The sequence below is a fragment of the Sus scrofa genome, chromosome 3, assembly GCF_054392235.1.
Source record: "Sus scrofa isolate SSC_HxYL_T2T_F1_AM1 chromosome 3, Sscrofa_HxYL_maternal_Yorkshire_Landrace_v2.0, whole genome shotgun sequence".
NCBI lineage: Eukaryota > Metazoa > Chordata > Mammalia > Artiodactyla > Suidae > Sus > Sus scrofa.
In genome coordinates, this window is record NC_139385.1 from 743,144 (window position 1) to 771,058 (window position 27,915).

Below are 27,915 nucleotides of genomic sequence, written 5' to 3' on the forward strand. Positions count from 1 at the left end.
TTTTTTTTTTTTGCTATTTCTTTGGGCCGCTCCCGCGGCATATGGAGGTTCCCAGGCTAGGGGTCGAATCGGAGCTGTAGCCGCCGGCCTACGCCAGAGCCACAGCAACCCACGATCCGAGCCGCGTCTGCAACCTACACCACAGCTCACGGCAACGCCGGATCGTCAACCCACTGAGCAAGGGCAGGGACCGAACCCGCAACCTCATGGTTCCTAGTCGGATTCGTCAACCACTGCGCCACGACGGGAACTCCCTAAGTGCGTTTCTGAATCGATTTGTTTATTTAGTCTTTTTCGCCTTTTCTAGGGCCGCGCCTGTGGCATCTGGAGGATCCCAGGCTAGGGATCCCATTGGAGCTGTAGCCGCCGGCCTAGACCACAGCCACAGCCACGCGGGATCCTTAACCCACTGAGCAAGGCCAGGGATCGGATCTGCGTGCTCATACGTACTAGTTGGGTTCATTAGCCACCGAGCCTGGACAGGAACTCCCACTTCTGTATTTAACGTGATGCAAGTCGGCTCTATTAACCAGAAGCCGGGCGGGACCCACGACTAGACAGCGTGATGTACGCCTGGCAGAAGCCAAGTCCCTGGCGAGCAGGTCTCACGGCCCGTGTCCTGAGCTCGGGCAGTGACGGGCACGTCTCAGGAAAGCCACCCCAACAGGACAGGGGCCCCGGGGAAGCCGGAAACCTCCAGCTGGGGGCGGGAGGGGGACCACAAAGTCACAGGCCGCCTCCTGAGGGGCAGGTCCCACCTGACTCTGGTCGAGGACGGGGAACCGGCCACAGGCCCAGGGCCCGGGGACAGACGTTCCGAAGGAGGACAAACCCGCCAGGGCCTCGGCCGGAAAGAAACCAGCCACAGGGTGTTACAAAAAGCACCGGGACAGCAGCGACGGTCCAGCACATGGGCGCATGGGCCCCGCGGCGCCCAGCCAGGAGCCCAGCGCCCTGAAGGGAGGCACAGACAAGCAAGCTGGAGGCCAGCGCCCCAGCCCCAGGCGCCCTCGGAGCGAGTCGGCAGCGCACAGCCCTCGCCTCGCCCAGGCGGGCGCAGGAGCAGAGCTCAGCCCTCTCTGCTCGTTAACAGGAGGGCTCGGGACCCACGGTCACCTTGCACCCTGGGGGAAAGGGCGCCGTGCCTGCCCCCAAAGCAGCTCCTAACAGCGACCCTGCGAGTGGGGAGGGCTCACTGCGCGTCACCGGAAAGACCCAGGCCGTTCGCCCGACCCAGGAGCGCCCGAGCCCCGCGTGCGCGGCTCTCCGTGCGCAGCAACGATGAAAGCTAAGCGGCAGGGCGGGCTGAGCGGCCCTCCTCCCCCGCGGAGAAAGCGGCCCCCAGGCCCCAGCCTCACCTTCTCGTCCCTCCGGGGGCGCGACTTACACCCTCCGTCCATGTGCGCACCAACCACGGCGTCGGCCAGCTCCCCCTTTCTCACTGGGACTGGGCTGTTACAAAGTGGGCAGACTGGGACCTGGACGTCCTGGAAACAGACGGAAGACACTCCAGACTCAGACACGTGAGACTCAAACAAGGAGGCACGGTGGTCTCGCACCCGCCGGAGCCACGGTGAGACTCCCCTGGAGTCACGGGAAGACGTCCCTAGAGCTCGAGGACGGAGCTGCCTGGAGGGGAACCTGTGGCACTGAGGCCTCATGGACTGTGAAGCCCCTGCAGAAACGACCCTGCCAGCCCAGGCATGTGCAGCCGGGAGGAAAGCTGTGACGCGGGCCGGACGGGGCGGGAGCCCCAGGGCAGCAGAGCTGGGTGGCCAGCACGTGGAGACGGCGCTGAACCTGCCGGCTGCCCGCAGCATGGGGCTGACAGGAGAGGCCATCTGTCAACTGTCACGGGCCTTCCTGACCCTTCTGTGGCCTCTGACGTGGCCTCGCAGAGACGGTCGCCCGGCAGGACACACACGCCACCAGCCAAGCCCAAGACTGGGGTGGAAGGGGGTGCTCTGGAGGGAACAGGGCGCCCCGCACGGTCACCCCGGCTGTGAGCCAGGGCAGGAGCTGAGCAAACTTAGCAGTGAAGTGAGCCTGAACATTGAGGTGCCAAGGGGCACTAGACAATGACAGGGAACCACACACAACTACGGGTACCTTCTGTTTGGGAGCTGAGCTGGCAAGTCTCCCAGGAGCAACTGGGAGATCAGGTTAAGAAATCAAGGAAGTTCCCGGCGTGGCTCCAGGGTTAACGAACCCGACTAGGATCCATGAGGATGTGGGCTCGATCCCAGGCCTCGCCCTGTGGGTTAAGGATCCGGTGTTGCTGTGAGCTGTGCTGTAGGTCACAGATGGGGCTTAGATCTGGTGTTGCTGTGGCTGTGGTGTAGGCCGGTGGCTGCAGCTCCAATTCAATCCCTAGTCTGGGAACTTCCATATACCGTGGGTGCAGCTCTGAAAAGCAAAAAACAGAAAGAAAAAAAGAAACCAAGCACTGCTCGGTCACCTCTGGGCAGACCCTCCCTAGGGCAGGGCACAGGACGATCATGCAACACATCGGGCAGTCTGGCCTGGGCACCAGTGCCAGGTAAAGTGAGTCAGCCTCCCCCGCCCCCGTGAGACACGGCAGGGTCAGGCCTCAGCCAGGACTGGTCCCAGCCCGGGAGGCTGTCACCCTCACCTCTAACTGGCACCTGGGCAAGGCAGCAGAGCACCAACTGGAAGGGCTCACAAAAATAACCGCAGGAGCACCCGAAAGAGAGTTCAGACCGGGACCACGTCAGACCTCCATCACCACGGCCTGAACTCTCTTTTGGGTGCTCCTGCGGTTATTTTTGGGAGCCCTCTGAGTCAGCACACGGCTGCCTCTTGGCCCTCAAGTCTTAACCCTGGGCCTCAAGCAAGTCTGTCTCCTCCCCATCTCTGCCACACACTGCCCGAAGCCCCTAAGCAGGAGGCCAAGGCCGAGAGTTACCCAGATAAGTCAACAGTTGCTTGGCAGGGAGCCGCACCCGCAGCATATGGAAGTTCCTGGGCCGGAGACTGAACCTGCGCCAGAGACCGACGCTGCTTCAGTGACAATGCCGGATCCTTAACCTGCTGCACCTCCAGGGGGCGCCAATGAATAAGCGCTTTTAATTCCTCCCAGGTTAGCGTCCCTGTTGTGCACCGCCCAGCGCTCCCAGGCTCCGGGAAGACACAGTGGTTCTCCTTGCTGTGCCGAGGCAAAGGAACACAGTATTTCAACATGCCAAGCAGCTCTGAAGGTTTGTCGAGAACAACCATTTGACTCCAGGAGTCTCTGAAAATAACCCCCGCTGCTTCTGAGCCTCCTGCCATGGCGGGAAAGCTGTACATGTGCCTTGAAGCCTGAGCTGTGGCTGCTATGACTGAGACCCCAGACGTGGTGGTTTCATTTTAATGAAGTTACCAGCTGCATGTGGCTAACGTCCACTCTTTTGGACAAAAGAGCTTTGGAGTGAGAATTAGAATCCTTAGAGAGAAACAGCACAAATTACCTTCTTGTAGGCCAAGGGACAGTTGTGTGCAGCGCAGGCAAAATGGTCTTTGCAGAAATCTTGTTTACACGCGTCACATCTCAAAGGAAGAAAATCTAAAGACAAAAAAAAAACCACGGTAAAGCGTTTTAAAGACTAAACCGAAGACTTAAAGGTCCAGTGACCTTCCCCAGCCGTCTTTTCCCAAGAGCCGCCATCCCGCGTGGTGTCACCCGAGCACTTATGTCCACGTGGCGCTGGCCGCCAGCCACACACCTGGCTGTTCAGACCCGAACCTCAGGCCAGCATCCCATGACGAAACGCCAGAAAGGCTAAGACCCACAGGACAACAGCCAATGAAGATAACGGCCGGTTCTCCCCCATGAAAGAGCCAACAAAACACCTGTTTCTTGCTAATGTTCTCTTAAAAGTGCTTACCTAGCTGCCTGCAAGTTTCTTCTGAACAATGCTTTCCCAGATCAGGGAACTCCATGATGAGAAGGCAGAGTGAAACGCCACCTGCGAGAATCAGAAATAATCACTAGGAAGAAAGTAATGGCTGCCCTGATTTTGGTACCAGGGTTTGTAACATCCAGCCGATAAAAGTAAACAAACACGAGAGGGAGCCTTAAATGCCCACGTGGCCACCCTGGGCCTCTAAAGGGAATCAAAGTACCTTCAATTCTTGCCTTTTAGAGAAAACAGGAGTTTTCACCTAAGTACCAGCTCCTTCAGAATCAACCCCATTAGGACATGGATTGTTTTTCAGTCCTTTTAACTCCTACTTTAAGAAACCCACCATGAATTCAGGTTTTCGTTAATCAATTATTTTGACTCATACAGACAAGGATTTCCTGTGTTCAATTTACACAGCTCCCAAGGAAAGCTACCGCCTTGGTGAACTTTAAGGCACAATTTCACCCACTGAACATGCTTGTTGACATAAAGAAAACTGTTACCAGGTGCTAAATCACATTAGTCGACCACACCATCCCAGAGAGACTGGACACAGCCCCCTGCTGCTCTCTGTAACTCCTTTAAGCCTGGAGTTCTATTTAGAACTTATTCCTTGATGACCACTGAAAACTAGCAAACAAACGGTGACGCCCTTCGCTTGAGAGAAAACTGAAGCCCACAGCACGCCTCACAGAGCCCCGTCCGTGACCTGGCACCCACCAAACTTCTCAAAAGCTTTGTCCCTTCCAGACTTGCCGTCCCCGGGGCCTTCTCCGGACCTGCCCCCCAGCTCTCTCCACTCCTGGGGGCGTCTATGCTGACTCCTAAGCCTGAGATACTCTGGCCACATCTACCATCCACTCCCAACCTCCGGCTTCGGTTTAAAGCGTCACTGACACCCTCACCGCGCCCCACTAAGTCACACTTCCTCTCCTCTGCGATTCCTTCTCCAGGACCCACTCGCTCGGCTTCCCACTGTAGCTGCGTTCCCCACCGCACGGCGCGCTGACCCCGGGGCAGGTCTGCTCACCCGTGGATCAGGAGGGCCCAGCAAGTCCCAGCAACACTTGCCGGGGGCGGGGGGAGGCGCGGGGGGGTGGTCGGAAATCTCTCGGCCGAAGACCGACGAGACTCCAACCCCAATCCCGACGTGATTTTGCCCTCAGAGCCGCAGCTCCGCTCTGACAGCCCCGTTCCGCTAGGACATGACGCCCTACCCGTCCGAGGTCCACGGCCCCGTCGGACCCCCGCCCCAGCCCCGTACCTGCCCCTCGTCGGCGACCGCGACAGCCGCGGAGGAAAGCGGAAGGCGGCGGAGAACGAGACCTCTGACTCCCCGACCGTGGTCAGCCGCCGGGGAAAAAGCCAAAGGGACGAGGAAAACGGGATCCGTGGGGCGGCTGAGGCCAGTCCGGGTCTCCGTGAGGGCGCAGCATCTCGCCGCCCGCAGCTGCCAGCCATTTATCCGCAGCCGCCAGCTCAGAGAGCCGCCGTGGCCCGGGCGCGCCCGACGACGTCACCCCGGGCTGACCAATCCCCTACCTCGATGGCCCAGGGGTTCCCGGCTCGCCCTGACGACGTCACTCCGGGCTGGCCAATCCCATCCCGCCGTGGCCCGGCCTTCCCGGCGCGCCCCCATGACGTTGCCCTCGGCGGGCCAATCCCGCCCTGCCGCGGCCCCTTCTCGAACAGTCCAGGGACTTCTCTAGGCCGCCGAGTCACGGTGAGGCGGCTCTGCGCAGGCGCGCTCAGCGGGGCCGGCTCGGGATGCTGAGTCACGCCGGCGGGGTCTCGGGCTGCGGAGGGAGGGTGCCCTGCGCGCCCGGGCCGCTGGAAAGGGGTCGGTCGGGCATCTCACAGTGCACCATCCACGTATCTGCCATGCACTGGTGTTGGAGTCACCCCGGCAGGCAGGTGCACCGCTGTGGAAACCACAGACCTTGAGGCCCGACTGTGTGTGTTTCCACGTGTATGTGCGCAGTTCTCCTTGCCCTTTGGCTGAGCCATTTGAGCAGGTGCTGTGGACACGAGGCCTCGTCACACTTCAGCTGCTCCAGCCTGTGTTTCTCAAGTGCAGTTGCTTCTCCATAACCACTCTTGAGCCACCCACGGCTGGGACATGAGTGTTGAAACAGTGTTAAGGGCCGCTCCTCAGACCCCATTTGGGTTTTGCCATCAATCTCTTTCCTTTCTGTTCCAGGAGCTCACCTGCAATTACACGTTCAGTCTTGTGCAGTCTGGATGGGAGACAGGGTTCCTGCCCTGACAGTTTTATTGAAGGTCACAGACATTGTCCTAGAACGTGACTCAGTCAGGGCCCCCGTAGGTGGTTCCTAAAGACCAGACTCAAAGAAGGTTTTCTTGGCAGTAACATCAGAGAAGTGGTGCTGTGATGATCTCAGCAAGGGATTGCAACCTGCCCTCGGGGACATCCATCCTGGTTGCATAGATATTCCATGCCTGCTAGGGGGGCTCTCTTTTTTTTTTTTTTTTTTGGTTTGTGCATTGATTGGTATTTGTGGGGAGATATTCAGAGATTCAACCGTTATGTCCCTCGACAACCTCCGTCTGACAGCCTTAACCTCCGTCAGTGGCTTCAGCTTGAATCACTAAGATCATTGCCAAATAGTGCTTGCTATTTATTTATTTAGTCTTTTGCCTTTTCTGGGGCCGCTCCCACAGCATATGGAGGTTCCCAGGCTAGGGGTCTAATCGGCGCTGCAGCTGCTGTCCCACGCCAGAGCCACAGCAAGGCAGGAGCTGAGCTGCGTCTGTGGCCTACACCCCAGCTCACGGCAATGCCAGATCTTTAACCCACGGAGTGAGGTCAGGGATCGAGCCCACAACCTCATGGTTTCTAGTCGGATTCGTTGACCACTGAGCCACGACGGAAACACCTCCAAATAGTGCTTTTTAAAATTTCCATTCTCTCTCTTCACTTACTGGTTGTCATGCCATCAGAAGTTGGGAGGTGTCCCATCTCTGCTTATGTTTTAACCCTAACTCTGAGCCAAAGAACCAGAACCAGAGTAAAGTGGAGCATCAGGGAGGGGCAGGAGAAAAGTGGAAGTGGATACCCAGGGCTCTAACAGGTGTGCACCTGGCCCTCATGTGTCGTTCTTCTCTGTCCTGATCTGGCCGTGACCTCACCAAACTGTCCTGAGGACGGAAGGCCGTCAGGTCAGGATGTTTACATGCCGCTTCTGTGTCACCACCTGCACGTCTGCGTTCCTGCAGAGAGGTGCTGCCAGGCCTGAGGAGGTGACTGCCGATGCCTAAATCACGAACCCCATCTCCGTTAAGGGCTGCCTGAGGTGTCCTTGGAGAAGTGCCTTGTGGTCAGCAGGGGAAGACGTGAAACCAAGCTGTGGGGCTCCTGGGCACACACGCCCTTCTGTGTCCCCCGTTTCTTATTTTCAGGGACTAAGCGTCAGCCTCCATGACTGCGCTCCAAAGGGCAGGTTCAGGTTCACGCAGCTGCTCATCCGGGAAGGGAAGGATGCAGAGACCAGGGAGGAGCCGTCAAGAGATAGCAGTTCAGACGTGGGGCTGGGTCCCCGTTCCGCCTCCAGGAATGTGCGTGAACCCCTTGACACAGGGGAGATGTTAACTGCTTGATGGAACATTCTTCACTCCGGAAAGGAGGCCACCAGCACCAGTCCTGCGGCCGCTGAACACTGCAGGCTTGTCTCTGCCCTGATCCTCGTCTGCGGCCCTATTTTCCGTTCCCCAAACTGTAAACCCTCCTGATCGCTCCCGGGGGTGGGGGCACAGTCTTTAAGGCGATAGGCTGCTGTGGCCTCCTTTGCCTAGCAAAGCAATAGAGCTGTCTTTTTCTCCGTCACCCAAAACTCCGTTTCCCCATTTCTGTTCGGGACGGTGGACAGAGGCCGAGTTTCTGAGCAGAAAAACCTTGTCATGCTTATGCCCCAGCCCCAGGGGTGGGGAAGGCGCAGACCTCGGAGCCTTCGTTAGCGAACCTCAGGAAGTTCTGCTTGAAAGGGAGAGGCCAGCATGTGTGTCCAGCAACACCGATTCTCAGTCAAGGGACCTCAGGGCCCTTCATCAGCGGGTCACTCTGTGACCCCCATTTGACATGTGAGGAGACTGAGGCACACGCAACAGGAGCCAGGATTGAAGCCCAGGCTCCCGAGTCCACCTTCGAAACTCCTCTGCTACTTACACTGGCTGGGGATTGCTAGGCTCCCTGGAGATGGAGTAAGCCCCTCCCTGGGAATACAGCCACTCGGAGCTGGGCAGCAAGACCACGGTCCACAGAAGACAACTGCCTGCAAACAAACCGCCTGTAAAGAGCACCTGCCCCCGAACGTCACTTCCTGCTGTATTTCTCTGGTTGTGAGACTCGGACCCCAACCATCTTCTCTCATTATTTTTCCCTTCCTGGCCACAATCAGCAGGTCATGGGACTCGACCCCCCCGACCCCTCCCCAAACGTGTAGCCCTCCATTCGCTGTCCTTCCTGCACGTCCCCACCGTGGACCCCCGCACACGTTCCCGCCAGGACTCTTTATAAGACCGGCTTCTCCTCTCAGTCGGGGCTTGAGCTCAGCCCCTCTGTCTCTGATGCCTCAACACATCCCTGGCGTCACTGCCTCGGGCGCGGGCGTTTCTCCGACAGGGATGAGGATGGAGAGGCAGCCTGGGACCAGGTCATCGGGACCCTGAGGGAAGCAGATCCCCCAGGGCCGCCCGCCGGTCACGGGGCGGGGGGGAGCACGGACCTTACACGACAGCACGGGGTCACAGGAGGCTTTGTGCTCAACCGTGTCAGGAACATACACTTGTCTCTGGCACACACCGTTAGGGGTGCAGGACAGCTGTGTGAACGGCATGCCCGCTACTGTGCAGCAGACCTCTGGAACTGTCCATCCTGCCAAACGGGCTCCGTCCCGTTAAACACCGCCTGCCCCCAGCCCCCAGCGCCCACGCTCCCCCTTTCTCCCCCTGTGAACCTGACCCCTCCAGGGACCTCACAGGAGTGGGACCACACGGTGTCTGGCCTCCTGTGTCCGATCATCACTGGGCACCGTGTCCTCAAGGTCCATCCAGGCTGGAGCAGCTGGCAGAGCTTCCATCCTTTTTAAGCGGAACTGCATCCCATCGTGTGGGGACCACGTTCTGCTCATCCATTCATCGCTGCACGCACTGTGAACGACACCGCTGTGAACGTGGGTGTGCAAATCACAGCTGCTGGGTTTTGTTTTTGTTTTCTTCTTAGGGCCACACTCGCGGCACATGGAGGTTCCCAGGCTGGGGGTCTGGTCACAGCTACAGTTGCCGGCTTACACCAGAGCCACAGCAAGGCTAGATCCTTAACGCACAGACTGAGGCCAGGGATCAAACCCGCAACCTCATGATTCCTAGTTGGATTCATTTCTGCTGAGCCACGATGGGAACTCCCAGTTGCTGGTTTTTAAAAGAAAAATCTCAACTTCCTGAATAAGAAATATTCTATTTCTTACACAAAAAAGGGATATATACCTAGCATTTGCTACACTAATAATTTTTTCCTTTTTTTTTTCTTTTTTTGTTTTTGTTTTAAGGCCGCACCCACAGCCCATGGCAGTTCTCAGTCTCTAGGGGTCGCATCAGAGCTACAGCTGCCGGCCTACACCACACCCACAGCCGTGCCAGATCCAAGCCTCATCTGTGACCTACACCACAGCTCATGGCAACGCTGGATCTTTAACCCACTGAGTGAGGCCGCGGGTGGAACTCACAGCTGCTAGTTGGGTTCCTCATCTCTGAGCCACAGCAGGAGCTCCGCCTCTTGCCGGACCTTGGTCTGACCCTCCGACCTCTCCTTCCAGGCCCCTGACCATGGCCAAGTCATCAGCCTGGGCCTGTGAGCCGACAAGTGGCTTCTTCACCTTGGGCCAGTCCTTCTCCCCAACTGTGTGAGCCGGTGCCCTGCCTGAGGCCCGTCCACGGGGAGATCCCCGCCTCTCCGGACCACGTGGGAGTGGACACAGTGTGACAGAATCCAGCCCAGGACAGGAGCGCTGTGTCCCATGGCGGCAAGTCCCGTCTCTACCACCCTGTCTCCGCCACAGCGGACAAGGAGGGCAGGGGTGCGACCAGCCTCGCTGCACAGCCGAGGTGTCTGCACTGACCCTCCTGTGGGGCGAGTCCTGAATTCCAGACAGTGTCCTTTCCGACCCCAGATGCCCTGCCAGGTTGAGTGGCCAAGGGGCAGGGCTGCTAGCCCTCCCCTGCTCCGGGCCCTCGAAGCTGGCAGCCCTTGGAGTCACCCTGGTACAGGGAGGGGTGTTACTCCTGAGTGGGGAGGAGGCCACTCCAGAACCGGGGGCAAGGCTCTTGTCTCCAGTGCGCCCCTTCGGAAGGATCTCGACGCACCCCCGACCAAGGGAGCGCTGCAGATCCCCTGCTGAGCCGCGGCACCGTCACGGGGCTCGTCTCCCACCCTCTGCAGAGCCTGTGTCTTGCCGGCGCCTCTGCGTCCTGGCCGCCTCTTGCTCCCCTGGCCCCGGTCACTCGATGCCACTGATAGGGGGTGACGTCCGGGACCATCAATAATCAAACTTGGGAGAAGGTCGGGATTGCTTGATCAAGCAAGGGCAAGGGCGGGCGATGAAGCGCCCGTCTGTCAACACAAATGGAAGCGAGGATTAGAAGTTAGCTGGGGGCTTACGCTGATATTTTTAGAATCCTCTTGAAAGGGATAAGGATTCTGAGAACAGGAAGACGGTAAGCGCGACGTAAGTCAGTCAAGGATCACAGTCAGCGCGTGGCCTTTGTAAAGAAACTATTACGGTGACGGGGGAGGATTTAGCTGTAAAGTGGCTTGAAGAGCGGAACTGGATCAGAGGCAGGCGGCCGAGATTTAGGAGAGGAAACACGGCCCCAAGTTGTGCTGGAGATTCTGAAAGATACTGTCGTTCTGAGAGACAGTGAGGATGCTTTGTGCAGCCTGTCTCTGGGAAGAACTCGATAACGCTCCGCCTAAGGTTTCTTCTGAAGATGAGAAGCGGGGGACGACGGAAAAGCAGACACCGCATTTCCAAAGCGCCGCGTCTTCACGCAGACGCTCGCTGCAGCTACGCCGGGGACAAAGGAAGACCGACGGTCGGTTGTGCCCCTCGCCACGCGTGCAGCCCAGCACGGGGCGGGGCCCGGGTTGTGGACGAGCGCGTGCGCGAGCAGACGGGTTCACCCCGTCTCACCGACACCTCTTCAACCAGGAGGTCTAAGCAGCAGCGAAGGGTTGCTATGGGGAATCTCCTTCCTCTTCCTTTCACGGGAAGGAGCGAGGGCTCTTCCCCGGAAGATCAGGCAGCTTGTCGGGGTCCCGGGGGAAGACCTAGTCCAACAATGAGGTCCTCTGAGAGACACCTGCAGAACGTCCCCTGAGCGGACACCAATGGGCCATGGGAACCTTCATCCAGGAGCACGTGAAGGTGCCGGCAGGCAGGGCTGAGGTGGAAAGAGGTAGGACCGAAGTCCTACGGGCACCTGGGCACAGCCACTGAGGATCTGGGTTCGCGGGAGGTGGGACACCCAGCAGCTGCTCAGAAGTCCCTAAGCAGGACATCGAGGCAGGGCTGCCCACAAGACAGGCGTGGTGGGAGGTCCTCCGACCTACAAACCCAGGGTGCTGTGGCCCCTGTCAGGGCCACAGGGGGCCCAGAAGCAGGTCCAGTGGCCAAGCCACGAGGAAGGGAGGGTCACAGAAGAAATGAGTATCTTCCAGGGGGAGCATGGGCAGAAATGAGACGAGAGTGTGTCCCCTCACGACCCCCACTTGACGTCGTACCGGAAGTCCTGCCCACATGACGAGGCAGGAAAAGGAAGTGCAAGGTATAAAGCCGGGGAGGGAGAAACATACCTGTCTTTGTCCGCAGATGACATCATTCTAGAACCCCCCCCCCCCCGGGGATGCCAAAAAGGCCCTCTGGGAACGAATAAGCAAGTATAACAAGGCTGAAGGATAAAGAGTTAATGTACAAGAGTTCGATCCTTCCTCTACCAGCAATGAGTAAGTAGAACTTGAAGCCTAAAATGCAACACCGTTTACAAAACGGACAGGCGGCTGAACCGGGAATGCCCCCGCTCAGGCGTCACACGTGCTGTTTTCTCTACTAAAGGCTTTGCTCCCAGCTGCCCACACAGCTCACTCCTTCCCATCCATCACATCGTCTCTCCAAAAGTTGTGTTTCTGGACGATTCTGGGAAGAGTGCAGAGCACGAAGCGCCCGGGGGTCTGTCTCCACCTGGACAGCAGGGGCACTGGCCCCATCTGTCTGATGGAACCGCGTGAACTCTAGAGTCTACTGAAGGCTTGCCACCTCCAGGAGAAGGCCCACGCAGTAAAGGGCGGTGAATTCTGGCCAGTTTCAGCTCCGAAGGTGGTGGCAGACACGTGGTCTCCGCTTCCAGCCCAGTGGCCGAGGCAGCGGTGCATGGACTCCTAGAGAAGCCTGCATGCAGCCTGTGGCAGCCAAGCGGAAGTCCATCAGAGGCCCCAGACCTGTCCCCTGCTTGTCACGGCTGCTTCCGCCCCAGCTCATTGTTGCAGGCCCCTCCCCCGCTAGCTGAAGCGACTTCCAGGCGGGTCAAAGTGCTGGCATTTTTCTTCCCCTCCTCCTTCACTTCTTGTCTTTTTCTCCTTTTGGGAGCCAGACACTAAAGACTGGGAGATGCAAAAGCTACTGCATGTACAGGGGAAAACGAGAACTTTACTGTGCCCGCACAGGGACGGGCTATAACGACAAGGACTACAGTGACAACGAAAAGCAGAAAACCCTGGGGCGGGGAAAGCGTCTAATTTATAGAGTTTTCAACAAAAGAAAAATCCACAATCTGTACAAAGAAACAAGAAAGTATGGCCCAATCAAAGGGGAAAAAAAACAACACAAATGATTCCTGAAAAAGATCAGATGAAAGACCTACTAAACAAAGACCTTAAAACAACTCTCGTTGTTTTTTGCCTTTTCTAGGGCCACTCCCATGGCATATGGAGGTTCCCAGGCTAGGGGTCTAATTGGAGCTGCAGCCGCCGGCCTACACCACAGCCACAGCCATGCGGGATCCGAGCCGCGTCTGCGACCTACACCACAGCTCATGGCAACGCCAGATCCTCAGCCCACTGAGCAAGGCCAGGGATCGAGTGGGGGAGCGTAAGGGGCAGAGGGAATATCTGAAGAAATAGTGGCTGAAGACGTCACAAATTTGATGAAAGACATGAATATAAACTAACAAGAAGCTCAGTGAACCCCAAATAAGATCAACTCAAAAGAGGCCCCAAATGAGACACCTGATAGTCCAACTTTCAGAAGGCAAAGATGTGGGAGTTCCTGTCATGGCGCAGTGGTTAACGAATCCAACTAGGAACCGTGAGGTTGTGGGTTCGATCCCTGGCCTTGCTCAGTAGGCTGAGGATCCAGCGTTGCCATGAGCTATGGTGTAGGTCGCAGATGTGGCTCGGATCCCGTGTTTCTGTGGCTGTGGCATGGGCTGGCGGTTCCGATTAGACCCCTAACCTGGGAACCTCCATATGCCATGAGAGTGGCCCTAGAAAAGGCAAAAAGACAAAACAATATATATATGTGTGTGTGTGTGTGTGTGTGTGTGTGTGTATATGTGTATATATATGTGTGTGTATATATGTGTGTATATATATGTGTGTGTGTATATGTGTGTATATATATGTGTGTGTGTATATGTGTGTGTATGTGTGTATATATGTGTGTGTGTGTATGTGTGTATAAATATGTGTGTATATGTGTGTATATATACGTGTGTATATGTGTGTGTATATATGTGTATATGTGTGTGTGTATATATATGTGTGTGTGTATATATATGTGTGTGTGTATATATATGTGTGTGTGTATATATGTGTGTGTGTGTATATGTGTGTGTATGTGTGTGTATATATGTGTGTGTGTGTATATATATGTGTGTATATATATGTGTGTGTGTGTGTGTGTGTGTATATATATATACTCTTAAAGGACCAATGGGTCAAAGAATAAACCACAAGGGAAACAAGGGAAATTAGAAAATACTTAGACTTGGGTGAAAATGGAACCACAACATACCAAAACTTATGGGATGCAGCAAAAGCAGTATTAAGGGGAAAATTCATAGCTATACATGATTTTTTTTTTTAAAGGGGGATCTCAAATTAATAACCTAACTTTATCTTTTTTTTTTTTTTTTTTTTGTCTTTTTGCTATTTATTGGGCCGCTCCCGCGGCATATGGAGGTTCCCAGGCTAGGGGTCTAATCGGAGCCATAGCCACCAGCCTACACCAGAGCCACAGCAACGCAGGATCCGAGCCGAGTCTGCAACCTACACCACAGCTCACGGCAATGCCGGATCGTTAACCCACTGAGCAAGGGCAGGGACCGAACCCGCAACCTCATGGTTCCTAGTCGGATTCGTTAACCACTGCGCCACAACGGGAACTCCCAGCCTAACTTTATCTTTAGAGAGGAGATAAATGAAATAGAGAATATAAAAATAATAAAGACAATGAAACAAAAAGCTGGTTCTTCAAAAAAATAAACAAACTGACAAAACTTCAGTTACATGGATTAAGAAAAAAAAGACTCAAATTATTAAATCAGAAATGAAAGCGGGGCCATCATTACCATCTACAGAAATAAAAATGACTACAAGAGAGTACTATGAGATACCGCATGCCAACAAAGTGGGTAACCTAGATGAAATGAATACATTCCAAGAAACATAAAATATACCAAGAATAAGTTATGAAGAGATAGAAACTCTCAATATGGCTATAAGTAGTAAGGAAACGGAATCAATATTCAATAATCTCCTGGCAATAAAAGCCCTGGACCTGATGGATTCACTGGTGAACTCTAACAAACATTTAAGGAATTACATAAATCCTTCTCAAACTTCTACAAAAAACTGAAGGGGGGGAATATCCTAATTTATTCTACAAGACCCACATAATCCTGACATCAAAGCCAGACAAAGAGCGCATAAGAAAACTACAGACTAATATTCCTCATGGGCATGAGGCAAAAATCTTCAACAAAACACAAGCAAACCAGGGAGTTCTTGTCACGTCTCAGTGGTAATGAACCCAACTAGTATCCGTGAGGACATGAGTTTGATACCTGGCATTGCTGTGAGCTGTGGTGTAGGTCGGATCCCGCCTTGCTGTGTCTGTGCAGCTCCGATTTGACCCCTAGCCTGGGAACCTCCATGTGCCGAGGGAGTGGCCCAAGAAATAGCAAAAAGACAAAAAAAAAAAAAAAAAAAAAAGAAGAAGAAAACATGGACAAAGGCGATGTCATGACAATTAAAATGTTTGTGCATCAAAAGGCAACATCAAGAAGGTAATAACGGAGTTCTCGTCGTGGCGTAGTGGTTAACGAATCCGACTAGGAACCATGAGGTTGCGGGTTTGGTCCCTGCCCTTGCTCAGTGGGTTAAGGATCCAGCGTTGCCGTGAGCTGTGGTGTAGGTCACAGACACGGCTCGGATCCCGGGTTGCTGTGGCTCTGGCGTAGGCCGGTGGTTACAGCTCCGATTCAACCCCTAGCCTGGGAACCTCCATATGCCGCCGGAGCGGCCCAAAGAAATAGCAAAAAGACCAAAAAAAAAAAAAAAAAAAAAAAGGTAATAAGGCTGCCCAGAGAAGAGGAGAAAATATCAGTAAATCGTGTATATGATGGGGGGTAATATTCGGAACATCTAAAAACTAAAAGTCGGAGTTTCTGTCGTGGCTCAGAGGTTCACAAACCCAACTAGCATCCATGAGGACACGGGTTCGATCCCTGGTCTCGGTCAGTGGGTTGAGGATCCAGTGTTGCTGTGGCTGTGACGTAGGCTGGCGGCTACAGCTACCATTAGACCCCTAGCCTGGAACCTCCATATGCCGCGGGTGCGGCCCTAAAGAGACAAAAAAAAAAAAAAGTTAGGAGTTCCCGTCGTGGCGCAGTGGTTAATGTATCCGACTAGGAACCATGAGGTTGCGGGTTCGGTCCCTGCCCTTGCTCAGTGGGTTAACGATCCGGCGTTGCTGTGAGCTGTGGTGTAGGTTGCAGACGCGGCTCAGATCCCGCGTTGCTGTGGCTCTGGCATAGGCCGGTGGCCACAGCTCCGATTGGACCCCCAGCCTGGGTATCTCCACATGCCGCGGGAGCGGCCCAAGAAATAGCAAAAAGACAAAAAAAAAAAAAAAATCAAAAAAATTAAAAAAAAAAAAGTTAAAACTCAACAAGTGAAAAACAAACAACTTGATTTTCTTTTTGGCCACACCTGCAACCTGTGTAAATTCCCAGGCCAGGGACTGAAACTGAACCCATGTCAAACCAATGTCAATGCCAGGTCCTTAACCTGCTGTGCCACCAGGGAACTCCTAAACGACCTGATTTTAAAATGGCAAAGGGCTTGGATAGACATTTCTCCAGAGAAAATCTATGAATGTCCCATAAGCACATGAAAAGATGCTCCGTATGGGAGATCATTACGGAAATGCAAACAGAGCTGCAATGAGATACCACCTCATACCTATGAGACTGGCTGCTATTAAAAAAAGAAAATCACAAAGGCAGGCAAGGATGAGGAGAAATTGGAACCCGTGCACACTGTTCAGGGGGCCATAAAATGATGCAACCCCTGGGGAAAACAGTATGAGGGCTCCTCCAAAAATGGAAAATAGAATTACTACCCAATCTAGAAATTCCGCTTCTGGCTATACAGTCAAAAGAACTGAAAGCAGAGCCTCAAAGATACGCTTGTACAGCCACATTCATAGCAGCATCTTCCAACGGTTAGAAGACGGCCACCTGGAGTTCCCATCGTGGCGCAGCAGAAACAAATCCAACTAGCAACCATGAGGTTTCAGGTTCAATCCCTGGCCTCGCTCAGTGGGTTAAGGATCCAGCGTTGCTGTGAGCTTCGGTGTAGGTCGCAGACACGGCTTGGATCCTGCATTGCTGTGGCTGTGGTGTAGGCCAGCAGCTGTAGGTCCGACTGGACCTCTAGCCTGGGAACCTCCAAATGCCGTGGGTGGGGCCCTAAAAAGACAAAAGACCAAAAAAAAAAAAATGATATAAACGCATTTATACAAAAAGCAGAAAAGGCCCACAGACATAGAAAACAAACTTACGGTTACCTAAAGGAAAGGGCGGGGGAGGGGTAAAATAGGAGTTTGGGATGAAGGCAAACACACTAGAAAGCCATATGCATAACAACGAAAACCAAGCAGGACCTACCTGCTGTGTAGCACAGGGAACTATACTGGATATGTCGCAAGAACCCATAAGGAAACAGAATCTGAAAAAGAACATATATGTATATTCATATAGCTATATATTCATATATGTATATATGAATGTACACCTGAAAGTAGCACAGCATTGTAAATCAACATACTTCCATAAAAAAAAAATACATAGCAATCAAAGCTCCAAAGAGCTGCGGTCTCACACCGTGCAAGCCGCCCATTTAAAGTGTACGCCTCAGCGATGTTTAGCGTCTGTACAGGGTTGTGCAACCCTTACCACTAACTCCGACCATCGTCATTATTTCAGAAAGAACCCACCCCCCCCACCCCCCCCCCCGTTATGTCCCTCCCGCGCCAGCTCCTCCAGCCCCAGGCAGCCCCCGGTCTACACTCCGTCTCTATGGCTTCGTGTAAACGGACTCCTTGGGTACAATCACAGGCTTCTGGCGTCTTTCACGAGGCAGAAGTGCTCAGAGTTCCTCTACGTAGCAGCACTTTCTCGCTTTGCTTTCCGGCTCCGCACGCATCTTTGATCCACCGCGTCTCAAGCCTCTCGCCTCCTTGGAACCCTCCCAGCCTGAAAGCACCAAAATCCGAGTCGTCGCACTGCGGAACCACATCGCCGTTTCAGAAACGGACGCTGGCCTGCCGTTGCTGCCCAGCTCTCCCAACACACCTGAAGGACTAAACCACTTCTTCTCCGAGGCTTTCCTGCCGTTTTCCTCTAAAAGGGCTGCTTTCCGCTCCGACCGGCTCCAGGGATGCCTCGGGGAGGAGCCCGACCTCCCCGCCCCAGGACGTCAAACCCGCCTCGCTCCTGCCACCAGGTGGTCAGAGGCGGGCATAACACCAAGCAGGACGGGACCGCAGAGGGACGAGAAGCGCGTGGGCCGCCGCCTTCCCGCGCAAGGTGCGGGGCCTTCAGCTCATGTGAGTGCGGCCGGCCGGCGGTGCCCAGGAGTCCTCCAAGCCCGCAGCTGGGCTTTTTACGGGCTGCGTTAGAGGTGGCCTCCACCACTTACAGACCAGGCTGGTCATCAGAATCGGCTGTGGGTGGGTTAAAACCGCAGCTGCCAGAGCCCCACCTAAGCCTGCAGCTCCCGGGGTGCCACTGTGTTTTAAAAACCTCCGCAGGTTGGGAACACGGAGCGGCTCCGGCTCATTTCTGTGGGGTCCGCCTGCGGGCCCAGCACAGGGGATGGAGGGAGGGCTGGCCGCTGCAAAGGCCTTTATAAAGCCGCTTTCTAAGTGCGGGCGAGATTCCCACACGATAAAATTCACGATTTTAAGGTGACCAGCACAGCGTGGAGCGCTCACGACTTTTACCTCCTTCTGCAACATTTCCGTTACCCCAAAAGAAGACCCCATCCCCATTGGGGGTCACTCCCACCGCCCCCGCCCCGCAGCCCCTGGGGACCAGTCAGCGACTTTCTGCCTCCAGGGACTTGTCTGCTCCGGACGCTTCGTGGAAGTGAAGTGGGGTCACACAGTGCATCCTGCGCCTGGCATCCCCACGGAGCGCCCGGGTTCTCCAGGGCGGGGGTGCGGGCCAGCACTTCCGCCCTTTCTGCGGCTGAGTCAGGTCCACCACGTGGATGGACGTGGAGGGGGGTTACCGCCGGCTTCTGTGCCGTCGGCTGGGAGAGGATTTGCCGCCCAGGACCGTGCTCTGGCCTGTTGGTCTGGAATCTGAGGAGCGCGTCTCCTGCTCGTCCTGGCGTCCTTTGAGGCCGCTGAGCGTGGCTGTCCTGGGAAGGATGGGGGCCGGCTGGGCGACACACGCAGAGCAGCCTCAGATGCACAGCTCTCAACCAAGCCTCTTGCCCTCTCTTCGGGAAACTCAGTTTGCTTAAAGCTGTCCCAGTGCTTTTTTTTTTAGGGCCGCACTGTGGTATATGGAAGTTCCCAGGCCAGGGGTCGAATCCAAGCTACAGCTGCCCACCTACACCACAGCCACAGCCACTCGGGATCCAGGCCACCTCTGCGACCCACACCACAGTTCAGAGCAACGCCGGATCCCCGACCCACTGAGCGAGAGCTGGGATTGAACCCCCATCCTTATGGATCCTAGTGGGATTTGCGTCCACTGTGCCAGGACGGGAACGCCCACCAGTGCTTTGATTTAGACACAAGACCGCCACTCTAGCCCAGGGTCCCCTCAGGAGGGCTGAGCACCCGGTTTTCCTGCCTGTGGTGCCCGTGACCGTGGGCCGTGGCCACCTCTCCATCACTGAGTCCCTGCACCTGGCAGGGCCTCGGAGCCACCAACCCGAGGTCTTCTGGTGGTCCTGAGGACCTCAGGTCACCTGACCACCTGCCCCCAGCCTGGGAGCAAGGGGACCCCAGCAGGTTACTGCCTACGGGTGTCCAGGGTGGGGTGGTGGGGATGAGCTTAACCCTGTGGCTGTGAACACACAGCTGAGAGACCAGAGGCTGGGAGAGGGTCAGAGGCCCTAGTGCGGAGCTCCCAAGGTCCGGGGTGGGGTGGGGGGTGGGGGGTGGGGGGCTGCAACCTCCTCTAGCGCTGCCTTCACTCCAGCCCCGTTCTCCGTGTAAACACTATGGGGGGGGGGGAGGCTGGGCTCCTGGCACCACCACAAAGCCCCTTCTCTTTTCCCTGACACTTCCTGCGGACTGCAAATTTCCCTCTTAGAATCAACCTCCCCAAATTAAGCCACCTAAATTCCCAAGGAAGCTGAAAAGCCATTTTTCTTGCAAATTGTATATGATGATAATTTAATATAAGCCATAAGCTAATAAACTAAAGACCATATATTATAGCAGTAGCACAATAAAAAAACAAGCCAATATAAGAGACAAATGAACAATATTTTAGCCAAGGGAAAAAAGGAAATGAAGTAGAAATAGGAGGGAAGTTATATTCTGTGCATAAATAACTTTAAAGAGAAATAATAAAGACGTCTTCTGTGACTTTTAATAGATTTGGGGAACAATTATTTAATCGCAGTAAAGTAAGAGGTGATGCGGCCAGCTGAAGCTTTGCATGACCAGGGTTAAGTTAGTGGCTTTTTTTTTTTTTTTTGCCTTTTTGCCTTTTCTAGGGCCACTCCCATGGCATATGGAGGTTCCCAGGCTAGGGGTCGAATCGGAGCTGTAGCCGCCGGTCTACACCAGAGCCACAGCAACGCGGGATCTGAGCCGCGTCTGCGACCTACAGCATGGCTCACGGCAACACCAGATCCTTAACCCACTGAGCAAGGGCAGGGACCAAACCTGCAACCTCATGGTTCCCAGTTGGATTTGTTAACCACTGCGCCACGATGGGAACTCCAGGATTAAGTTAGTTTCCTAACGAAGACACGATGAGCAAGTGTCATTTTCTGGGATTTTTGAGCGTGGAGATACACAAAATTCCTCTTCATTTGTGTGCCACCGATTTCAGCAGGACAAATCTCCATTCATCTGAGAGGTGGCCAGTGAGCCTTAAAACTTCTTCGGAGTTCCCTTCATGGCTCAGCAGTTAACCATCCCGACTAGGATCCATGAGGATGCAGGTCCGATCCCTGGCCTCGCTCAGTGGGTTAAGGATCCGGCATTGCCGTGAGCTGTGGTGTAGGTCACAGACGCGGCTCGGATCCCGAGTTGCTGTGGCTGTGGTGTAGACCGGCAGCTACAGCTCTGATTCGACCCCTAGCCTGGGAACCTCCATATGCCGCAAGGGTGGCCCTAAAAAGCAACAAAACAAAACTTTAAAACTTCTTTTATGGTCAGTGGGGACCTGCTGTCCAGCACAGGGAACTTTACCCAAAATTCCGTGATGACCGATATGGGAAAAGAATCTGAAAAAGAAGGGCTATGTGTACACGCGTCTACGTGAATCGGTGAATCGCCTTCTTGCACAGCAGAAATTAGAGCAACATGGGAAATCAGCTCTACTTCAATCAAACTTTCAAAAATGAAAAAACTTCTTTTAAAACCGCATCCAACAAAACAGAATTTAGCAATAAGAAACAGCAAATGATCCATAAGCACGGCAACTTGGATGACTCACCAGAGAATTAAACCGAGTCAAAGAAAAGCCAGTTCCCAAAGGTGACACATCATGTGATTCCATCTGTAGAACCTTCTCGAAACGGAAAATCCCGGCAACGGACAAGAGACGAGGGGTTGCCGGGGGGAGGGGGTTGAGGGCGGGGGTTTGGGGGCAGTGGGTGTGGTTGTAAGAGAGGGGTCCTTGTGGGGTGGGTGCTTTGCCTCGAGACTGTGGTGCTGGAGACTGGGCTTGCACCCCACACCCACAACCACGATGGGAAGGCTGTATCGCATCGATACTGTGTATCAGCAGCGGTGCACCCACACCCAGCTGTGATCTTTACCTACAGCTTTGCAAACTGACAGCATGGTACTTGGGGCACCTGCGATCTCTTTATTTCTGGGAACTGAACCTGAGTCTGTCATTACCTTGCAGTTACAAGTTTAATTCTGAAAAAGCAGGGGAAAAAAAAAATCTCTAGCCGTCTGGGGCATCCACGTGGTTGGCTGTCTTGCGAGGGGAGCTTCCAGGCTGGGGGCCGACCCAAGAAACTTCCTCAAGCTGCCAGCAGCCCGGCTGCCCCCATGCCTCCCGGGCATTTTCAGGGCTCACTGGGGCGGGGGCTGCATTTCCCACTCTGCGACTGTTAATCGGCTGCTGGCGTTGCTTGTGCTTGCTTGTGTGTGTGTGTGTGTGTTTGTGTGTGAACGAGGGTGCAATACCGTCTTTTGAGTCCCACGTTTTCTGCTTCACAGGATGGATGCTGCTCCGTGACCAGATGAAGAAGAATGAGGTATGGAGTTCCCGATGTGGCACAGTGGGTTAAGAATCCAACCGCAGAGACCCAGCTGCTGTGGAGGCACAGGCTTGAACCCCAGCTCAACACAATGGGCTAAAGGACCCGGCGTTGCTGCAGCTGTGGCGTGGGGTGCACCTGTGGTTCGGATTCAATGCCTGGTCCAGGAACTTCCACGTGCCTGGGTGAGGCCATTAAAAAAAAAAAAGGATGAGGTGTAATTTCGTGATGTCGTGGCCTGGGGCTGAGCCAAGCCACCCCTGCCGCTCTCCCAGAGGGGTTTGCCCCTTCATTTCGGAATGGAGCATCCCCGGGGACGCTGGCAGGTGTAAATCCTGCTCACAGACTTCCCTTCCCACCAAAGAAACGGAGCGTCTGGAAAACACTCGACAACCTATTTGCTTCCCAGGCGTGTGACCAGCCCCCCCCCCCCCCAGGGGGGACAGAAGCTTGACGTCGCTCTCCTGCTCGGCTCGGTCTAAGCAGTGACATTGCGGGGCAGGCGTGACTGCATCTCAGCTCCACCTGGTTGGAAAAGGGGTTTCTTAGGGGTCTCTTGGCACGAGTCTTACCTGACGGCTGCACGTGTGCCTGGTGTGCTGTGTGTGCCAGGGGTGTGGGGGGCCAGGGGGCCGGGGGAGCTGAGGACTGTAATCCGCCTAACCTGTTGGGAGAAGCCTGGGCCTTTCGTTTGGGGGGGGGCGGTCACACCAGCTCAGCGAGGCCTTTTGGCCCAGGACCGGCAAAGCACGTGAAGGAAGCACACTCGGGGTGGACGGTGGGAAGCAGGCAGGGGTGGGCAGGGCCAGGGAACCGTGGCTTTTCTTTATGTTTATTTATTTTTAGTCGCACCCACAGCATGCAGAAGTTCCCGGGCCAGGGATCGAACCCGAGCCACAGCAGTAGCCAGAGCCACAGCCATGACAATGCCGGATCCTTAACCAGCTGAGCCACCAGGGAACTCCTGGAATGTTGTAATTTTTTTTTTTGTCTTTCTGTCTTTTCTAGGGCCGCACCCGTGGCATATGGAGGTTCCCAGGCTAGGGGTCGAGTCGGAGCTGTAGCCGCTGGCCTACACCACAGGCACAGCAACACGGGATCAGAGCCACGTCTGCGACCTACACCACACCTCATGGCAACACCGGATCCCCGACCCACTGAGCGAGGCCAGGGATCGAACCCGAAACCTCATGGTTCCCAGTTGGATTTGTTAACCACTGAGCCATGATGGGAACTCCTGGAATGTCGTCATTTTTAAGTGCAGAGAACTATATGCACATTAGCTGGTAGCTTCCCCAGCCTTTAAAACTGTTCCAGGTGCCTAGGATGCAAGAGAATATATCTGGGGCTGCAGGTGCTCAACGAAAGCATCACGGCTTCCGAAGGCTCTGCTGACCGGACCATCCCGACACTTGATGGAGGCAGCCTGGGTCACCTTCCCATGATTTAGGGACTGAGCCTCTTGGAAAGGACAGGTTCTTCCCATGACATTCAGAAATGCACTTTTTTGGGCCATGCCTGCGGCACGTGGAAACGCCCAGGCCAGGGATCAAACCCACGCCACAGCAGCAACCAGGGCCACTGCAGTGACAGCACTGGATCTTATCCTGCTGCACCACAAGGGAACTCCCTTAAGTGCATTTTAAGGCGGGGTCAACTTCAGGCCCAGGCACAGTTGGGAACGTGGCCTCTGGTGACCTGCCATCTCTCCCCTTAGGCATCAGCAACTCTGAAGGTCCAGCTGCTTCCTTGAGAGCCCGGACCAAGCATGACCAAGCCAGAATTCTTGATTTTCCTCCTGAGATCTGTCCCGTTCCGTTCTTACCCATCTCAGGAAATGGCAGTCCCACACGCCCACGTGTTCTGGCCAAGACCTGGCAGACACCAGTTCCTCAATTTTTCTCCCCAATCCGCCGAATCCATCCATCGCCAAGCCCTATCAACAATATCCCATCTCTGTCACCATGGCAACATGCTGGTCCAGATCACCCCACCCCCCCCGCCCCTGGACTTCCTGCTTGCACTTTGACCCCAGGAAAGTCCACCTTCACATGGCAGCCACCACACCAGAAACCAGAGCATGTCATGCGCCCTTTTAAAACTTCCTAGTGGCTTTTCATCGGTCCAGGTCTAACCAAACAGATCCACGTTCAAGTGTGTATAACCAAGGGATTTAAGGTAGGGAGTTGCTTACCCAGAGGTGAGGCAACCTAGAGGCAACCCCGTGACACCAGGGGAATCCGCGGCCGCCTCGAGGCCAGAGGGACAAGAGGAGGGAGCCGGGTGGCACCGAGGGCAAGCCACGTTCCCTCCCGCCTCCTGCGACGAACTCAGGATGCACGCAGGCTCTGCAGAGCTGTGCTGAGCGCTTCAGCGCTGGGGCCATGGGGTGGCACTGTTTGCCAGCCGTGGGCCTCGGGATGGACGCAGAGGCTCCCCTGCCAAGTGCGTCTCTGCTGATCATGGGTCAGAGTGGATTTTCGAGTTGAAGTCCACACTGCTATGCGCTGACCACACAGTGTGGGAATTTCCTCCAGGAACTGGACTGGCCGCGGAGGGATTATTTTGGCATCTTTCATCAAGCCTGGTCCTTAGGATATAGACACGCTCTGCTCTCTTCCCGCCTCCTTCCGGGGGGGGGCTCACGTGGACGCCACCCCTTGGGCACACGTGAGACCTAACTCACGGCCGGCGAGGCCGCGCTTGCCACCTGCTCATTTTTGCATCAGAACACCCTGTGTTAACTTGCTTCGTTCTCGGCACTGGTCTCCTTTCCTAAAGCCTAAATGCCCTGTGGTCGGAAACGAGGTCCTAGTCCTGCAGCCAACAGAAGCCTGTTCAATGAGCTGTTACAAGAGCTGTTCTCGGAGGTCCCGTCGTGGCGCAGCCAAAACGGATCCGACGAGGAACCATGAGGTTGCGGGTTCGATCCCTGGCCTCGCTCAGGGGGTTAAGGATCTGGTGTTGCCGTGAGCTGAGGTGTAGGTCTCAGATGCGGCTCGGATCCTGCATGGCTGTGGCTGTGGTGTAGGTCAGCAGCTGTAGCTCTGATTCGACCCCTAGCGTGGGAACCTCCATGTGCCGCAGACGTGGCCCTGAAAAAAAAGAAAGAAAGAAAGAAAGAAAGAAAGAGCTCTTCTCAGACTGGCATTTGAGGAGCCTCGAGAAGCCTTGCCACCTGCAAAACGGAGCAGACACCGCCAGGTTCTGGAATGTACTGGGACGCCTCTCAAGATACAGATGCTATAGACCAAACCCTTTGGTTTTCCCACAGCCGGATCTGCAGCCAGTTTGGACAGTATTAGAAATCCCAGACTTTCTGATAAAAACTTCACCAACAGAGAAGGGCTGCCCGGATTCCTCGCCACCTGCTGGCCGGGCCTGACCCCTGTGTCCGGGTGCAGCAGCAGCAGCTCCCCGAGTACCTGAAATGCGCTGTGGGAACGAGCCCCCCATCCCCAGCTCCGCACGGCTGGGGCTGAAAAGGAGCAGAGGAACCTTGTAATGTGCAGGCGTACAGGTCCCCGTAAACGTTTATGGGGTAACAGCAGCTTCCTAGACGTGACACACAGGACACCTGCCACCAAGGCCAAAACACAGACGGGATATTTCGATCCCTAGACTCCAGTCACGTGTGGATTTTTTCAGAGAGCAAAGTCATATTTTTAAAGTGAAGTTTGGGGCCAGGGGCTTATTTCCTTCTAAATGCCTCACCGACCGAAACTGCCTGCCTGGAGGTTCTCGGAAGCAGCTCCACCCCTGCATTCTGCTTGCTGGCCGTCCCCCTGCAGATGACCGCTGTGTCACTCGCTGTCCTGGGGACACGTGGGTGCAGGGGGCGGCCTCCCCCGTGCCGGCTCCCCCTGGCCCGGACCCCAGGAGTCCTGAGCTTCGCTGGCAGCGTTCCCGCTCGCCACGGAACCCCCGCAAGACGCCTGGTCTCCCTCCTGTTGTTTGGGGCTGTTGTCCCCACAGCACCCCCGAACATATGGTGCGTGGAAGCAATTAAAGCAAAGCTGCAGAGTGGGCTCCCCCCAGGGCTCCGATCTGCCAGACTCCCTCCCAGGGAGGCGCCCGCAGGCCCGCACGCGGCCAAGGCGCCCTCCGCACTGCCTCTGGGCGGCTGCTTTTTCAGGTTGGTTTTCCACATCGGCCGACAAAACCCAGAAGCGCTTTGGTGCAAAGACAAGCGTATTTGCAGCTGCTACTGGCAGAGGCGACGTTGGCCTCGCCTCGTCCGGGAGCTGCTGTGGACCTCGGACCACCACGTGGGCTGTGTCCTCGCTGGGGCCAAAGCCACGCGGGAGGCCCTGGGAGCAGCGGTGGTGAGGCCGTCCAGAGGGCATCTCCGTCCCTGTCTGTCCCTGAGGTGGCCACGCGCCGAGGCGTGGGGACTCTACACGGGCCCTCTCGGCAGCTGGTGTGCCACCCCGCCACCCCCACTGCCACCTTGCAGCCACGCGGGCCCTTCACGTCGTGTGGCTGTGCAGGTGTGGCCGCTCCGCAGTCTCTGGGGCCCGAAGTGAACAGACTTCTCTTCTCCCAGATTGTGGCAAAATACAGTGAAAATGGAAGGTCCCTGGTCTTGTCACTCTCGGCTCTGACAAGTGGGGCTGCTTTGCGTGGATGCGAGTCTGTGGAACGTAGGGACAGCGTTTACACCACGTCCGCATCCATGTGACATGCCCTTCGTTTGCTGGAAGTTGACTTGACAAGCTCCTGAACGCGAAAATATAAATGAGCGTTTTTGTGCAGAAGGGGTTAGACCACAGAAAGAACCCGATGTCTCTTTAACCTCTTCAGCAATTTTTTTCCCTCCGAGACGTGACGGCGTCTCCTGCAGACGCGCGGGGCGGGGGGGCCATCAAACACGAGCGTGTAAGTCGGAGCAGATGCACGGGAAACGCTGCCAAACTCAGACTGTAGCGACACCTCTCAGCTCGGATGACACAGCACGGAGGGGAGAGAGCAGAGGGTGAAATTTTGGAGGCGATTTAGGCTGGCGGGACGTGAACACATCCGCTTTCATGTTCAGCCTTGTCCATTGATCCACGGTGAACTCCCAAGTAAGAAACCCCCAGACTGCAGGCTCGGCTGGTTCGGCTCCAGAGGCCAACTTTGAGGCCCGGGGACGGCTGGAGACACGGTCCTGAGACGACATGTGTGCTTCACCCCCAGCTTGGCAGCCACTGGCTGTGTGTGTGTGTGCGCACACGCGTGTGCACGCATGTGCGAGAGAGAGTGTGTGTCACAGAGACTGTGTGACCCTGCATGTGACATCTTCAGCTGGGCACGTCAGGGGACCACAGAGTTTCCTGCTAACTCTGATTTGCAAGCGGGCACTGCCTGCAGGCAGGGAGCAGGGAGTTTTCTGGGCTTTGGGATGGGCTCAGCCGTTCTGTGTGCGAAGCTCAAAACTGCCCCTGCCACGAATTCCCGGATACGGGGCTGGGTGGGAGCCCTGGGCCCCCTTCTTCACGACTTGAGCTCCCTTGAAAAGATAATCTGTAGCATCAATACCAGGACAGCCCCGGAGTTCCCATCGTGGCGCAGCAGTAATGAGCCCAACTAGTATCCATGAGGATGTGGGTTCCATCCCTGGCCTCGCTCAGTGGGTTGGGGAGCCGGCATTGCCGTGAGCTGCAGTGTAGGTCGCAGACATGGCTCAGATCCGTGTTGCTGTGGCCGGGAGCTGCAGCTCCAATTCGATCCCTAGCCTGGGAATGGCCATATGCCATGGGTGCGGCCCTAAGAAGCCAACAACAGCAACAAAAGAGGACACCTCAGCAGCAGAAGCACTCAGCTGTGCACTTTAAGGAAATCAGATGGCTTCCAGGACCCTAGGCAGAAACTTTGTCTTAAATATGCCCACGATGGCCCCAGATTTCAGTATCCCTTGAATATTTGGAAGAGAAGTCATAGGTATTGATAGCATCAGCTAACCTAGAGCTCATGGTTAAACAGAAGAAA

At 55.4% G+C, this 27,915-nt stretch overlaps 1 protein-coding gene across 6 annotated transcripts in view; it reads right to left on the reverse strand.

Annotated features, from left to right (window-relative positions):
* Positions 1-27,915, reverse strand: part of ZFAND2A (zinc finger AN1-type containing 2A) — a 66,957-nt gene that overhangs the window by 4,339 nt on the left and 34,703 nt on the right. Inside the window, exons 1-6 of one of the 6 annotated variants that reach the window (XM_085016299.1) lie at positions 17,832-17,934; positions 17,593-17,732; positions 17,145-17,205; positions 3,888-3,968; positions 3,471-3,565; positions 1,359-1,487 (exon numbers count right to left, since the gene is read on the reverse strand). In XM_085016299.1, the coding sequence (XP_084872425.1) occupies positions 1,359-1,487; positions 3,471-3,565; positions 3,888-3,942 (279 nt within the window). In that variant the 5' untranslated portion in view covers positions 3,943-3,968; positions 17,145-17,205; positions 17,593-17,732; positions 17,832-17,934. Of the gene's footprint in view, positions 1-1,358; positions 1,488-3,470; positions 3,566-3,887; positions 3,969-5,169; positions 5,343-17,144; positions 17,206-17,544; positions 17,733-17,831; positions 17,935-27,915 lie in introns of those variants that run through there. The other 5 variants (XM_085016298.1, XM_005655064.4, XM_085016300.1 and 2 more) reach the window with 5 other exon arrangements.